The sequence below is a fragment of the Tachyglossus aculeatus genome, chromosome 14 (genome assembly GCF_015852505.1).
Source record: "Tachyglossus aculeatus isolate mTacAcu1 chromosome 14, mTacAcu1.pri, whole genome shotgun sequence".
NCBI classification, from domain to species: Eukaryota; Metazoa; Chordata; class Mammalia; order Monotremata; family Tachyglossidae; genus Tachyglossus; species Tachyglossus aculeatus.
The window spans coordinates 39,282,438-39,297,559 of record NC_052079.1 but is presented as its reverse complement, the minus strand read 5'-3'; the positions used below and the strand labels follow the sequence as shown (position 1 = coordinate 39,297,559).

The following is a 15,122-nucleotide window of genomic DNA, read 5'->3' as shown; positions in this document are numbered from 1 at the left end:
ATCCGTAAGCTCACTGTGGGCAGGGAACATGTTTATCAACTATCAACTTTGTTATTGTACTCTCCCAACCGCTTAGGAAAGTGCTCTACACACAGTAAGCGCTCAATAAGTGTGAATGATTGATTGATCTGTAAAGTAGGAATTCAGTACTTGTTTTTTTTATCTTAGACTATGAACTCCTTGTGGGATGGGGCTGTGCTAAACTGATTATCTTGTGTCAAGATAATTAGTACAGTTAGTGCAGAGCTTGGAACATACATGCTTAACAAATATAACTATTATTGTTATTATCATTAATATTAGTACAGTAGTAATTCATTTTGTATATCATTTACTTGAAGCTCCCACCTTCAGGCTTCACTTCATTCATTTATTCAATCGTATTTATTGAGCGCTTACTGTGTGCAGAGCACTTTGTTGACCTTCATCCTGTTGTGGAATTTGATGAACAGTAATCTTGTCTTTGCTCTGTCCATGCCCTCAATGATTCTGCAGCTACTGATTATATGTCCTCTTAGCCTTTATCTTCCCAATCCCATTCTCTTGTCATCTTTGCTGCCTCTAAAATGCAGTCACTGAAACTGCATATAGTAATCCAGATACAGACCTTCCTCTTCTTCATAATTTCATAGACTTCAATCACTTCCCCCTTTCAACCTTCATTTCTTTTATAAAAAAAGAGGCATACTCTTTGCAGTCTGTCCTTATGTGGAAACTGCCCCCTACCATTCCCCTTGTTAGTTAGTTTTATGCTTTATTTAGGAGCACTGTGTGGTGGGAAACTGGATTGAATTTGCTTCCTTATATGTGATTGATGATGAGAATTGTAGTTAACAATTGAGAATGACAGACCACCGCAGTCCTGAGACTTCAGGAACCTGAAGACATGGTTTATGGTGCAATTTATTTATATTAGTGTCTGTCTCCCCTCTAGACTGTAAGCTTGTTGTGGACAGGGAATGTGTCCACTTATTGTTATATTGCACTCTTCCAAGTGCTCAGTACAGTGCTGTGCCCACAGTAAGCACTCAATAAATAGGATTGAATCAGTGAATGCTAGCAAGGTAACACAGGGCCATTCACACTGTCCCTGAAGTCATGTTCCCATTGTGGGTTAGGGCATTGAGCAAGTAAGTGGGGGAGGTGTAATGTACTTTGTAGTGTACTTATTGAGCACTGACTATCTGTAGAACTATACTAAACACTTGGGAGAGAACACTATAACAGAGTAGGAAGACACATTTCCTGCCCACAGTGAGTTTACAGTGAAGAGGAAGTCACATGTGCATTGGCCGGGGATGACCTCAGCATGACAAGCAGCGGAAAGAGCTTGGATCTAGGAGTCAAAAGGACCTGGGTGCTTATTCGGGCTCTTTAACTATTCTGTTGTGTGACCTTAGGCAAATCACTTGACTTCCCTGTCCCTCAGTTCAGTTCCCTAATCTGTAAAAGTAAGAATTAAGATTGTGAGCCCCATGTCCGGCAGGGACTGTGTCCGACCTCATTAGCTTGTTATCTACCCAATGGTTAGTACAGTGCCTGGTGCTTAACAAATACTACTTAAAAAACAGTTCCCCGAGCCTCCAAGGGTATTGGCAGGCTAGAGCTCTTCTGCTTTAGTCTTCTGAGCTGTTCACCCCTTTTAAACATTAATACCTTATTCATAGGGTTTTGATTTTTAAGACTTTTACCCAATATAACCCAGTCTTTACCCCAGGAATTTTTTTAAGAAGGATTTAAAAAATCATTTTTCTCTTGATGTTTTCACTGCCAAAGCACCTCAATTTCTGAATTCATCATAAGCCTGAATTTTTTTAGTGCGTTTGTGTGATGAATTCTTAATATCTCCCTTGTTGTCAATAAAATCGATTCAGATTTTGGAGTGTGGCATATGGAAAGTTTGGTTGTAGTGGCCATAGTGGTTCCCTGAACAGCACAGACAGGATCCTTCCTTGCTCTGTAATAAGGCTCTCCCAGAGAAAAGACCCAGCAACTACATCCAATAACCCAATCCTTGAGCAATCAATCGATCATATTTATTAAGCACTTACTATGTGCAGACCACTGTACTAAGCGCTTGGGAGAGTACAGTATAACAGAATTAGCAGACCCATTCCCTGCCCAGTCTAGAGCTGGAGGCAGACATTAATATGAATAAAGCAAATGAGCAGAAAGCAATATAGTACTTTTCTCTCAAACTCTCTCAACTCATTTATTCATTCAATTATATTTATATAGCACTTGCTATGTGCAGAGCACTGTAGTAAGTGCGTGAGAGAATACAGTATAACAATAAACAGACATGTTCTCTACCCACAACATCTAGAGGGGAGGCAGACATTAATATTATTATAAATGAATACATTACAGATATATGGTATTCTAAAAGTGTGCCACTGATGCTATCCCTTGGGAACTTTTTGACGTCTGATTATGTCACATCCCCCCAACTGTGCTGCAGTTCAGAAATGCCAGCCCATCCTGGATTGGAGAGAGGCCCGCCTTAACTTCTGAACATTCAAGCTGGACTGATGGGGATAGAGGGGAAAGATCATAGGTGACTGAGTCCAGACCTGGGGACAAAATGTAGAATTAAAAAAATTGAGGGTGGGAGTAAGTCTTCGTATCTTCAAGGAGCTGTAAATGGCAGTATTAATATGAGATTTTCATGGTAATATTGCTGATTATCATCATCAATGGTATTTATCGAGCGCTTAGTGTGTGTAGAACACGTTACTAAGCACTTGGGAGAGTACAAAACATCAGCGCAGGTAGACACATTCCCTGCCCATAGTGAGCTTATAATTTGTTAATATTAAATAATTGCTGATATATAATTATAGGTTTATATGTACATCAGTGCTGTGGGGCAAATATTAGATGCCAGAGGTCACAGGTCCAAGATCACAGGCAGTGCAGAAGGGACAGGGAGCCGGGGAAAAGAGAACTTAATTGAGGAACGCCTCTTGGAGGAGATGCGACCTTATAATAATACAGTCCCTGCCGGACATTATGCTCACAGTTGAAGTAGGAGGCAGGACGAGTATTTGGTTCCTATTTAACAGATGAGGAAACTGAGTCACAGAGAAACGAAGTGATTTGCCCAGGATCACCCAGCAGGCAAGTGGCAGAGCTGAAACTAGAATCCAGGTTCCAATCAGGGGAAGCCGTGGTGGCCTAGTGGGAAGAGCACGAGACTGGGAGTCAGGGGACCTGAGTTCCAATCTCAGCTCTGCCACGTGCCCACTTGATAATCATAGACAACACACTATGGACCAGTGGTGTAGGGCTGAACCTAAAGGATTGGGAGCCGAAGTTTATCAGGATTTTGGAGGAGGAGGAAAAGGAACAATCTGAGCTGATTGCAGTTGCTGGCTATCCTCTGTTTCCTGCTCATCTTCCAAGGAAAGTTCAGGCCAGGCCTGAAGTTTTACCAGCATTCTAAAATGTGTGAAGGGGGTGCTGCCGCTTCAGTGACTAAATTTAATGTTATAAATTATTTATTTATACTAGTGTCTCTCTCCCTTTCTTTTCTGTGTGTTCCATTATGGGCAGGAAATGCATCTTCTAACTGGGTTGTGTTGTTCTCTCCCAAGTGCTAGTCCAGTGCTCTGCACACAGTAGGCACTCAATAAATACCACTGATGATGATGATGCTCTAGCCTGGTAAGGCAGATGAGGACCTCCAGGTAGTGTGGGAGAGAATGACTGTGTCTCTCATCATCATCATCATCAATCGTATTGAGCGCTTACTGTGTGCAGAGCACTGTACTAAGCGCTTGGGAAGTACAAGTTGGCAACATATAGAGACAGTCCCTACCCAACAGTGGGCTCACAGTCTAAAAGTCTAAAAATCAGTCTAAAAGTCTCTCCCCACCCTAGGCCTGTACAGCTATCCTTCCCAATGCCACCTCCCTAGTTTGTTGGAAATTTAGACCTGGTGGGCTCATTTGGGGCAGCTTTCCAATCGGTTTTAAGGGTTAGCATTAATAGATGACAGCTGCATAAGTAACCAGTGAAGTTCAGCGTGTGATTTTTAAAAGATAAAAGAACCAGTTTTAAAAAATAAAATCACTGATCCTCCCAAATCGGCCTTGAATAGAAGCAACAAAAACAATCATTATGAAAAACAAAAGAGATGATTCCAATTGCCTACTTAGCTGGGGATGCTGTAGGCGGGTGCTGTGTTTTAACCTTTTCCATTATATGGTGTGAACTCAAAGCCAGTTGGCTCCTGAGCTGTTTGCCTCTCAGCAGCTAACACATGCTCAGTAGATGCATTTCCTCCTACTGTGCAATGAAGTGGAAATTAAATTGCTCTAATTTAGCCTGTGTCATTTCCTTCTCTCAGCTGGTTTTCTCTCTCTCTCTCTCCCCCACAGCCAACACATGTTGTTTTCGCAAACACCTTATCCACTCAGCTTATGCAAGACACACCACCACGTTGTTCTAATTATTCCAAAATTCTTGTCACACAACGGGAAGCTCTTCAGGTGTGATACGATTCATTAGTTGAAAAGCTTTGGTATACAACTTGTGTGCCGAAATTTCCAAATTTGATTCCCAGATTTGGGCAGGGAAGAATTGTACAAGCAGGATAGGGCCAATCATAATAATAATAATTATGGTATTTGTTGAGCGCTTACTATGTGCAAAGCACTGTTCTAAACACTGGGGGGATACAAGGTGATCAGGTTGTCCCACGTGGGGCTCACAGTCTTAATCCCCCTTTTACAGATGAGGTAACTGAGGCACAGAGAAGTTGTGACATGCCCAGAGTCACACAGCTGACAATTGGTGGAGTTGTCATGTTGTCAAACAATCATGTGTTTGTAGTCTTTAACCATAATGTCTGAAGGGAGTAAAATTAATAAAGGTGACTTGTGCTGCATTGGGTCTTACAAAATGTTGATTTTAGTTACTTTACCTACCTAACTGGTTATACACAAAGAAGGAATATTTAAGTCTCCAGAGAGAAAAAGGCCATATGAATTAAATAGAGAAGCAGCATGGCTCAGTGGAAAGAGCACGGGCTTTGGAGTCAGAGGTCATGGGTTCAAACCCCAGCTCTGCCGATTGTCAGCTGTGTGACTTTGGGCAAGTCACTTAAGTTCTCAGTGCCTCAGTTACCTCATCTGTGAAATGGGGATGAAGACTGTGAGCCCCCCACCGTGGGACAACCTGATCAACTTGTAACCTCCCCAGCGCTTATAACAGTGCTTTGCACATAGTAAGCGCTTAATAAATGCAATTATTATTAAATAAATTCCAAGGTCCTAATTCCCTCCTTATCTGTGACAAGCGCTTAGTACAGTGCTCTGCACATAGTAAGCGCTCAATAAATACGATTGATGATGATGATGATGAGGCTGGAGCCATCTTTACTCTTGAAGTCGTTGAGGTGGCATGTTCAGGCATAACACCTGGAACATTGTGGAGGGAGAAGTTCTTGGTTTTATGGTGGTCTTCAGAGACTTGAATTTTCTTCTGCATCCACTGCCTATCAAGAATGCCCATTTATTTGATTCGTCTGCCATAATGCAGGCTTATAATAATGATAATTATGGTATTTGGTAAGCACTTACAATGCGCCAGGCACTGTACTAAACGCTGGGGTAGGTACAAGCAAATCGGTTTGGACACAGTCCCTGTCCCACGTGGGGCTCGGTGTCAAGTCCCCATTTTACAGATGAGGTAAGTGAGGCACAGAGAAGCGAAGTGACTTGCCCGAGGTCACCCAGCAGACAAGTGGCAGAGCCGGGATTAGGACCTTTTGACTCTCAGGCCCGTGCTTTATTCACTACTGCATTCTGCTTATTATTCAATCGTTCAATCGTATTTATTGAGCTCTTACCGTGTGCAGAGCACTGTACTAAGCGCTTGGGAAGTTGGCAACATTCTTCTGTTGTCACGACTGTAAACTCCTTGTGGAAGGGAATATATCTGCCAATTCTGTTATTGTACTTTTCCAAGTGCTTAGTGCAGGGCTCTTCACAGAGTTAGTGTGCAGTTTAGTCTGATTGATTTTTGTCTGAATCACGAGGTACTGCAAAGTGTTGTTGGTGCAGCAGTTATTTGAGAAATTTTCTCTGAGCAATTCATGTCAAAAGTAAAACTGGTAACTGCCTGGCCACACCCAGTTTCCTGGTGGCTGTGTGAAAGACAGCATCATGGAGAAATGCTCATTGTTGCTTGTGCTACGCATTGTGGTTAGAGTTTCCTGTTCCAAGAGGCCATTGTAATTTTGCTGCAGAGATTCAGGCAGATGTTTTCGCTCTTTCGGAGCTTAATATTTGCCTGTTTGGGTGGTTAGAGGACACTTTTTGATTCATTGGCTGTCTATCGTCAGTGTGAGCTTGGAGGGTATTAAAAAGTGATCTGGTTGTCTCTTTTCTCCATGCCTGGATGGTTGGCTCTTTAGAGCTTTGATAATATTCTATAATATAGTCAGTAGGATGCCATAGTTTGGATCTAGGTTGCATCCAGGATATTTTTCTTTTGTACGATGGTGCTGGTGAACATGAGATGGTGGTTTGGCTCCTTCTGCCAACTAAACTAGACCATTCCTCTTGATTTTGCCCATCCATGTAGCCTAGAGACTTTCTTCCAGGGGTGCACCATCACCCCCAACTCAACGCTAAAATTGCCCACTATGATTAGTTCGCTTGCAATCTTTGAACAGACATTCTCTTCATTATATTCATTGTTCATTGTTCTATTCATTGTTCATTATATTCATTCAGTCATATCTGAGTGCCTACTGTTTGCAGAGTGCTCTACTAAGGGCTTGGGAAAGTACAGTATAACAACAGACACCTCTTCTCACCATGAGCTTATAGTCTAGAGTTATAGTTCATCCACCATTGTGAGGCATGTATTCTGATGATGTTTAAGATCTCCTTTTCTAGTCCCCAATTTGGGAACCAGTGCTTTCCTAAATAGGACTACTCATAATACAGGTTATTGCCGAATGGTGCCACTGCCACCACTTTAATAACCAAGCAACCAATATCCTGAACCATCTGCTTGAATACGATGTTTTTAAATGTCCCACCAGCAAACAATACTCTGGCAAAAGGCACTTCAGCTGTTTATTTTTAAACACAAAATTTGAAAGCAATTTCACAGACAGAAAAAGAAGCTGGGCCTGCAGTTGTTCATCTAAAAGTGTCATTCCTAGCAATTTAGAGGAAACCAAAATAGGGCATATCATTATATTTTATATTTACATACTTTTCTTTTGAAGACTTCAAATGCTTTACTAACAATCACAAATCAGTTTGAGGTAGGAATGTAGAAAGCAAAGTTTCCTTTTGCAGACGAAGAAATCAAATGAGGTAATGCAGATCAAAGCAGTAATTCCCCAAAGACTCTCGATGAGTCAGTGGTTAAGGTGGAAATAAAACTCAGGATTCGTGTCTCCATGGAGAGTGGGGAAGGCAGTGTAGGCTTAGCCATGTTCTAAATCCTTAGGTAATTTGGTTAACCAAACCATTAATCATGTAGTAAAAAACTTCCAAATTCAGGCTCCTTCAGTCCCCATAGCTCAGCTATCCCAAACTATTTCACCTTGATTGGAATAGTAAAGATTACTTAAATATAATCCCATTATCAGATATTCTGGAAACTCACATTCATCTGATGTTTGTGATCCAACTGATGGAAGAACTCCAGGGGACATGCCTTGGATCCTGGTTCCCTAAGATTGGGGAATTCTGAAGTAAAAATAAATTTAGTTACCTAGACCCACTGTATCTGGACTGGTGTTTGTCCTGCGCATTTAAGATGAATGAGTTTTTGCTGCACCGACTTGGATTCCAAAAAACTTCGTCAAAAAATAACCCTTTATTATTAGATTATCAAAGATCTAAAGCTATAAAATTTATAGCTTTAATTCTGTTTGTTCTGACGATTTTAACTCCTGTCTACATGTTTTGTTTTGTTGTTTGTCTCCCCCTTCTAGACTGTGAGCCCGTTGTTGGGTAGGGACCGTCTCTATATGTTGCCGACTTGCCCTTCCCAAGAGCTTAGTACAGTGCTCTGCACACAGTAAGTGCTCAATAAATACAGTTGAATGAGTGAACCCCCAAAACCCCAAAATAATTTTAACAAGTAGAACCCCACAGTAGTTACACTGCCATAGGTACCTATACTGGGAGAAGCAGCGTGGCTTATTGGAAAGAGCATGGTTTTGGGAGTCAGAGGACGTGGGTTCTAATTCCGCTCCACCATTTGTCTGCTGGGTGACCTTGGGCCTACTACAGTGCAATGCATAACAGCAAGCACTCAACAAATACCACTTAATATCGATCGTTACTGTCCCTTTTGAAGCATTTTTTGAACTATCCGACAGAACTACTGAAAAATTGGGATCCAGTTTTCCCAAGTGACTAAATGTCAGTGAATATGGGCAAAGATGGGGGAGACAGGTAATGTGAGGTGGTCAAGAGAAGTAATAGAAAGAACATCCAGAAACTGTGTTTGTTCTGAATACATCTAGTTCCTTATTCAGTTGCTCTTTAATAGGATTGGCATCTATTTGATAGCTATCATTTTTGGTAAGGAGCACCAGTGGCTGCCAGAGAGAACAGAAGACACTTCAAAATGGAGGGGTGACGGGTAGCTTCCTGTAATTTTCCTTATATAATTCAAATTACTTCTCAGGGACTTCCTCTGAAGAAATCTACCATATGTGGAAAATCCTCCCGGGAAGAATTGTTAAATATAGAGCTCAAGAGCGAGGAGTTGTGGAACTCTTCCTTTCTTCATCTCCCACCCCTACTCTGCACAGAAATCCCCCATCTCCGCCTCATCAACTCCTATTTCGCTATCTTCCAGTATGACATATGCGAGTCACTGCTCTTTGGATGACGATGTCTTAAAATGATAGACAATTGAACAATATGTAATACAAGACAAAATTTAAAGCAAATAGGAAGAACAAACTTTAGGAAATTTCAGAAGGCATTTTGTTTGGCTTCTTGTCTTTTACTTCCCCAGTAGGTGTGCTGTGGATTAATCATCAAGCTGTTGGCCCAACTATGAACTGAAACTTAATGATTCTAGAATATTCATTTTCCTTTGGAACTTCAGTTGAGGTTCAACTGCTGGAAAATATATATTGAATGATGAAAAAAAATTGTGATGTGAAGAAATGATCTATACGCTAATGCTTTGGTTTGTTTTTGTGTTTTCTCAAATCCTGTGATGTCCTGGATCCCGTGCTGCTCTTGGAATGGATTTTTTGGCCCCTGCTAGAGCCTATTGTGAAGAATGGCAGGCCTCCAACATCTCACAGTATGCACTCCTTCCTCCACCAGTACACAGGATCCTTCAAGAAGCCCCCATTGCGGAGACCACACAGCGTTATTGGAGGAAGCCTTGGGTCCTTCATGGCAATGCCCAGGAATGGAAGCCGACTCGGTAACTCGATTTGTTTTTAAGATTTTATTTCAGGTGATATCGATATTTGTGGCACAACATGAATATGATCCATTTTAATTCTTCATTCCTAAATTTGCTTTGGGAATACAACAACTGAGCTCAGGTAGCCATAGAAACAATTAGAGAAAAGATTGTGCCTCATGTTAAAGGCTGTGAAGGGGAACCAAAAGAAATGAGAGTGCTGAGTGTCATTTCATAATTTCATGGAAATAGCCCACGTACCCATTTGATGATATGGGGGCACTTAACAAAGACATTTTTAAAGGCTCTTAATGAGAGGTCTGCAGATCATTGAAAGTATAATTTTAAAGGAATACCCAATAGGAAACAAGTACCTTAAAATAAGGCTTTTGCCAGCATTTTAGCGGCTTGGGTATGATTGTTCTTTTCATATTTGTTAAGAAGGCCTGAGTTCAACTAAATTGTGTGCTTAAACTAATCTTATTAATTTCTATATTGAGTCCAATCTTTTTACCTTTCTATTAATGTTGAGTTCAGGCAATTCTGTTGAATGGAAGGGTGATGAGAATCTGAAAAGATTTGGGAGTTCTTTCCAACTTTGTAAATCCATCTTATTTAAAGGACTAATTTAATTAGTCTCTCAAAAGTAGGTGATCTAGTCTCAGGGTAAGAAAGAACTAGGTGACAAGATGAGTCATCTGTTTCGGCCACTGTTGGATGAATTAAATGCTCGTGTGATATTGTAACAGTTTCTGTTACTAGTAAGTGTAAAGTAGTAATTTCTAATATGCTATAAAGAGGCCAGAACCAGATATTAATTATGAACATTTCTTCATGTGCTGTTTCAACAGTTACTGTTTCTATTCTGTAAATTTTATACCTCTGCGAAATCAGGAAATGAATTCCTAATCTGAGATGTGAAATGCATTACCTTAACTGGAGAGCAAAGAACCAAAATGGATATGTCTGTGTCATGATCTATACCTCTTGAAATAGTATATCTGTGAATTATGCAATATTGTTTTGCATTTTGAAAATCTGTTCTTAGCTTCTGACAGTTGTATGTGCTGTAACACATGCCTTGTTTTGAACTTAAAGAAAAGAATGCCTTCAACTCTCATGTAAATATTAGATTTCTTCATATTAATTTATACAGACCTTTGTATTTGTAAGATTTCAAAGTTGCTTTTAAGTAAGTTCTATCCCTTAAGAAGTTGGAATAGTCCCCCGAAAGAAAAATGCATTGACGATTTTATTCCTGAAAAAGTCAGCTTCCTTTTTAAGATGAAATTCAGATTTGTCCAGGGTAAGGATTCAAGAACACATAATTACTTTTTATAACTCACTTAACCTAACCTAACATTTTATCGAAAAGACCATTTCAATAGCAGCAGTTTAAAGAAAGTGCTGAGTTCTCGTATTCTCTTCGAAACAGAAGTTATTTAAACCTGTCAAACTGTTTGAGTAAATGAAGTAATGTTGATGATTCAGGTTGTTTGTAGGTTTTGCTTATTTAGATTTATAGACCAATTATGGTAACCAAATCTCTTTTGGATGATGATGTTTCCCGGACAGCTGAGCAGCAGGGGAACCTCTGTCCATTTCAAGGCCAGAGCGTTGTCCGGAAGGGTGCCCCAAACTGTGTCCAATTCAGACTTCCTTTTTTTATTGACTGCCTCCTTCCAAGGTCCATGGCTGTAGGAAAACATTTATACAGAAAGCGCTTGTATCACTCCTCATTTTTAGAAATTTGTTATTTGTGTATTTAAGAGGCTTTAAAAAAAATATTGTTAGAAATTCATCTGTAGTATAATCCCTACAGAATATGTTGTTTGTTTTAAAGCATTTTTTTTAGTTCATCGTCAGTTTTCATTGAGCACCTACTTATGTCAAAGCACTGTGCTAGGTGTTTGGGAGTACACAATATAAAAGTGGAAGATCTAGTCCTGTTGTTGGCTAGGGACCGTCTCTATATGTTGCCGACTTGTTCTTCCCAGGCTCTTAGTACAGTGCTGTGCACACAATAAGCACTCAGTAAATATGATTGAATGAGTGAATGAATCCAGTCTCTGTCCCTGAGAAGCTTACAAGTTAATGACCTAATTTGTTACATTTTACTGACATATGTGTGATTCTAACGTAAATAGTTATTCAGTACACTTTATGCCCTGCCTCATTCTTTATCTAGTTTGTCAGTTTACACTCTTGTCTACTATCAATTTAAATCTCACTGATGGTAGCATCATCTTCAGAAACTGAAGGATAGTTTAGTGTATGTGTTTGTGTGTGTGTGTCAATGTGTGTGTACACACACTGAAGGAGAGAGTGAGGTTTGTGGGAGAAATGTTTGAGAAAGGGAGCAGGAAGGGAAGAGATTTTAGGAGGTTTTTTTAATGATTGGTCCATTAAGAGGCCCTTTGATAATGAAGTTAATAGACACATATTTCAGTGTCTCTCACCCCCTTTTTTTACTGGTATTTGTAAAGCATTTACTATTTGCCAGACACTGTACTAAGCCCAAGGCTAGGTAGAAGATACTTAGGTTGGACACACTCCATGTCCCACATGGGGCTCACAGTCTTAATCCCCATTTTACAGAAGAGGTAACTGAGGTACAGAGAATTTAAGTGACTTGTTCAAGTCACACAGCAGACAAGTGGTGCAACTGAGATTAGAACCCAGGTTCTCCAACTCCCAAGTCTGTGCCCTATCCACTAGAGCATGCTGCTTCTCTGCTTCCACCTAGCCTGATACATTTTTCTTGTATTAGGCTTGAAGAAATACTTGAGCTCAGAATATTTTCAGATTTTATTAAATTTAAGCGTCTTGCAGCCTATTTTGCAAGGCTGCTTTGCCTCCAAATGTTTGCAGCAGCCCAGGGAGCTGCTTAATAAATAGAAGTTGAAAATGATTCTTCGTTACTGCTGTAGCTTTGGGATTGCAGACCTTCAGTTATGACAGTCTCATTATGAGAACCATCTTCTTTGGGCTCTCCCATCTCAATTGCCATAAGGCCAAATTCAGATCTTTAGCCACCATTGGCAAAAGTCCAGTTGGCTGTTCCCTCTCTCCCCACCCTCCAGTCACAGTACCGGGGCGTCATGTTGTGTGACAACATGCACACGGCAACCATGGAGTAGTCTCTGTGGCCCCGATAGTGAATCTGGGCAACTTGCTAGAGAGCAGTGAGGCCCAGTGGACAGAACATGGGCTTGGGAGTCAGAACAACCTGAGTTCGTATCTTGTCTCTCGCACTTGTCGGCTGTGTGGCCTTGGGCAAGTCACAACTTCTTTGGGCCTCGGTTACCTCATCATTAAAATGGGAATTAAGACTGTGAGCCCCATGTGGGACATGGACCTTGTCCAATCTGATTAGTTTGTATCTATCCCAGTGCTTAGAACAATGTTTGACACATATTTAGCCCTTAACAAACACCATTACTATCATTATTACTACCCTGGGCCCTGAGAGGACGAGCTGCCTGCCAAGGTCCCAGGAACAGAAAGCGGGGGCGATGCCAGGAAGCTGATCTCCCCCAACCTTTGTCCCCACTGTGATCCAGGTTCCGGGCTCAGCCTCCTCTGTGCCCAGGGGAGGAAAGCACCAGTCACCCAGCTCCCAGAAAACACTCCAGGCAATGTGAAACATAATTTAGCCATTGGGAGGGACAGTACCAAAATTCTCCTTTCTCCCCTCTCAGTGCAGCTGCCTGTCCCCATTCTCCAAGCTCCAAAGGCCGTGAGCCCTTTTCTTGTTCCCTTTACCACTTTATCAGCTCCAGAACCAGAAGTCAACGATGTAATTAGCACTCCAGCCACTCCCTGTGTCGGGGTGGGTGTTTTGGGTTTGCAAGGCACAGCACTGAATCCCCTCACCTCTGATTCTGCCCGATAGCAGGCTGCACCCAAAGTAGTGCGGACATAGCGTCAGCTGAGGTCTGCTTCAGGCTCCAGGCACTCAGGAGTTGGTACCCAGGGCATGGCCAGATGGGAAAGAACGGGGCTTCTGCTGGCCTCCCGATCTCCTAGGTACTATGCCAGGTGCAGTGGTCGTCTAGAGTTGGCCAGTAGACACGCCAACCCCCTTGCCACTTGCTTCCCGATTACATCCCCTGCCACCTGACGCCAGGCCTGAGTAGCTGTTGCCTCTGTAGGGGGGTGAGTAGGTTAGCACACAGTAAGCTCTCAGTAAATATGGTTGATTGAAGACAAGTGCCCTGTTCATTGAATGTAAACTTGAAAACACTAGAAAATTTTAAAAGAGAGTGAAATCACTTATAAATGCAAATTTGTATGGTCTGAAACAGTTTTATAGACTAAATAGACTCCTACTAAAATCTCAATATGAACTAGGGCTTGTGGTTGGAAAAATATTATACCTAGGACTCACTACATTCGAAGATTACTTGTAATAGAGCATATGTACACATAGGCAAGCAGAAACACATATACATTATACCCAGCTGAGCTATTACCTCTCATTATCTTTCCCTCCTACAGCTGTTGGTGTCTTGTTAAAACCTGTTGTGGTATATTGAATTTCAATTTAATTGTTCCCACTCTCTCCTCTGCTTGCCTTCTTCCTTAATACATTTTCTCTTCAGTCATTCCGATGAAATGAGCTAGCAGTGAAGGTGATCTTAGTGTGGATAAAAGAACGAGCCTAAAGAAGGAATGTCTTCAGAGAATGGGAAAGGGCCAGGGTCAGGGAGAGGAGAAGAAGAAAGGACTGAGAAGAAGGAAAGGAGAGAAAGAAGAAAGGGAATGAAGAAGAAAGGGAAAGTTGGGGATGAGAGGGCAGGAGGGAGACGTCAGTCGTACTGCTACTGCTGCCATAGCCTTCTCATTCTGCCAGGGCGCAGTGGTCTGGGGTGCTTAAGTTGCCTCAAAACTGGCTTTTCCTTGTTGAGCACAGTCATTTATGGCAAGGCTGGAAACACATAATAGTAATAATGATATTTGTTAAGCGCTTACTATGTGCCACAGTAAGCTCTGGGGTGGATACAAGCAAATCGGGTTGGACACAGTCCGCTCAGGGCTCACAGTCTTAACCCCCATTTTACAGATGAGGTAACTGAGACACAGAGAAGCGAAGTGTCTTGCCCAGGGCCACACAGCAGACAAATGGAGGAGCCAGGATTAGAACCCACAGCCTTCTGACTGCCCCGCCCGTGCTGTCCGCTACAGCATGCTGCTTCCCTAACACATCATGCAGTCTCACTGGTCACTTGTATTCTTGGACAGGCCAGGCCAGTTCAGCTATGTCAGTGGCGACAGTGGCTATCAGAGCTGCCGTTCTGCTAATGCCCCGAAGTCATATTCTCTTGCCACTCTGGCCAGCCCAGCTCTAGGGGCAGGTGAAGTGGGTGATGTGAAAAGGTCTCCAGTTTGAAAGGGTCACCGTTTTCAGCCCCCACCCCTCCATGCAAGTATAGAGCCCCAGGGGAGACCAAACCACCTCTTTTCTTCTCAAGAAGGTAGGACAGTGAAAATGATAGCTTGCTCAAGGCAGCAGAATTTCGTGCACTGAACGAACATTCTGGTCTAATGGGCTTCACTGTAGGACCCAACTCCTGAAACATGCTCGTCCTGCCCCGAACAAAACACCCACTAACTGAAAACCAGTGTGCTTCACGGACAACTGAACCAAATGGACATTTATGTCCGTTCCAAGTTCCAAAATATTGAAGGGTAAAGTAGATATTATGGGACTTGTC

At 41.9% G+C, this 15,122-nt stretch overlaps 1 protein-coding gene across 1 annotated transcript in view; it reads left to right on the top strand.

The window, feature by feature from the left end:
* Positions 1-15,122, top strand: part of CDK17 (cyclin dependent kinase 17) — a 132,863-nt gene that overhangs the window by 64,418 nt on the left and 53,323 nt on the right. Inside the window, exon 3 of the mRNA XM_038756188.1 lies at positions 9,259-9,423. Within this exon, the coding sequence (XP_038612116.1) occupies positions 9,259-9,423 (165 nt within the window). The remainder of the gene's footprint in view (positions 1-9,258; positions 9,424-15,122) is intronic.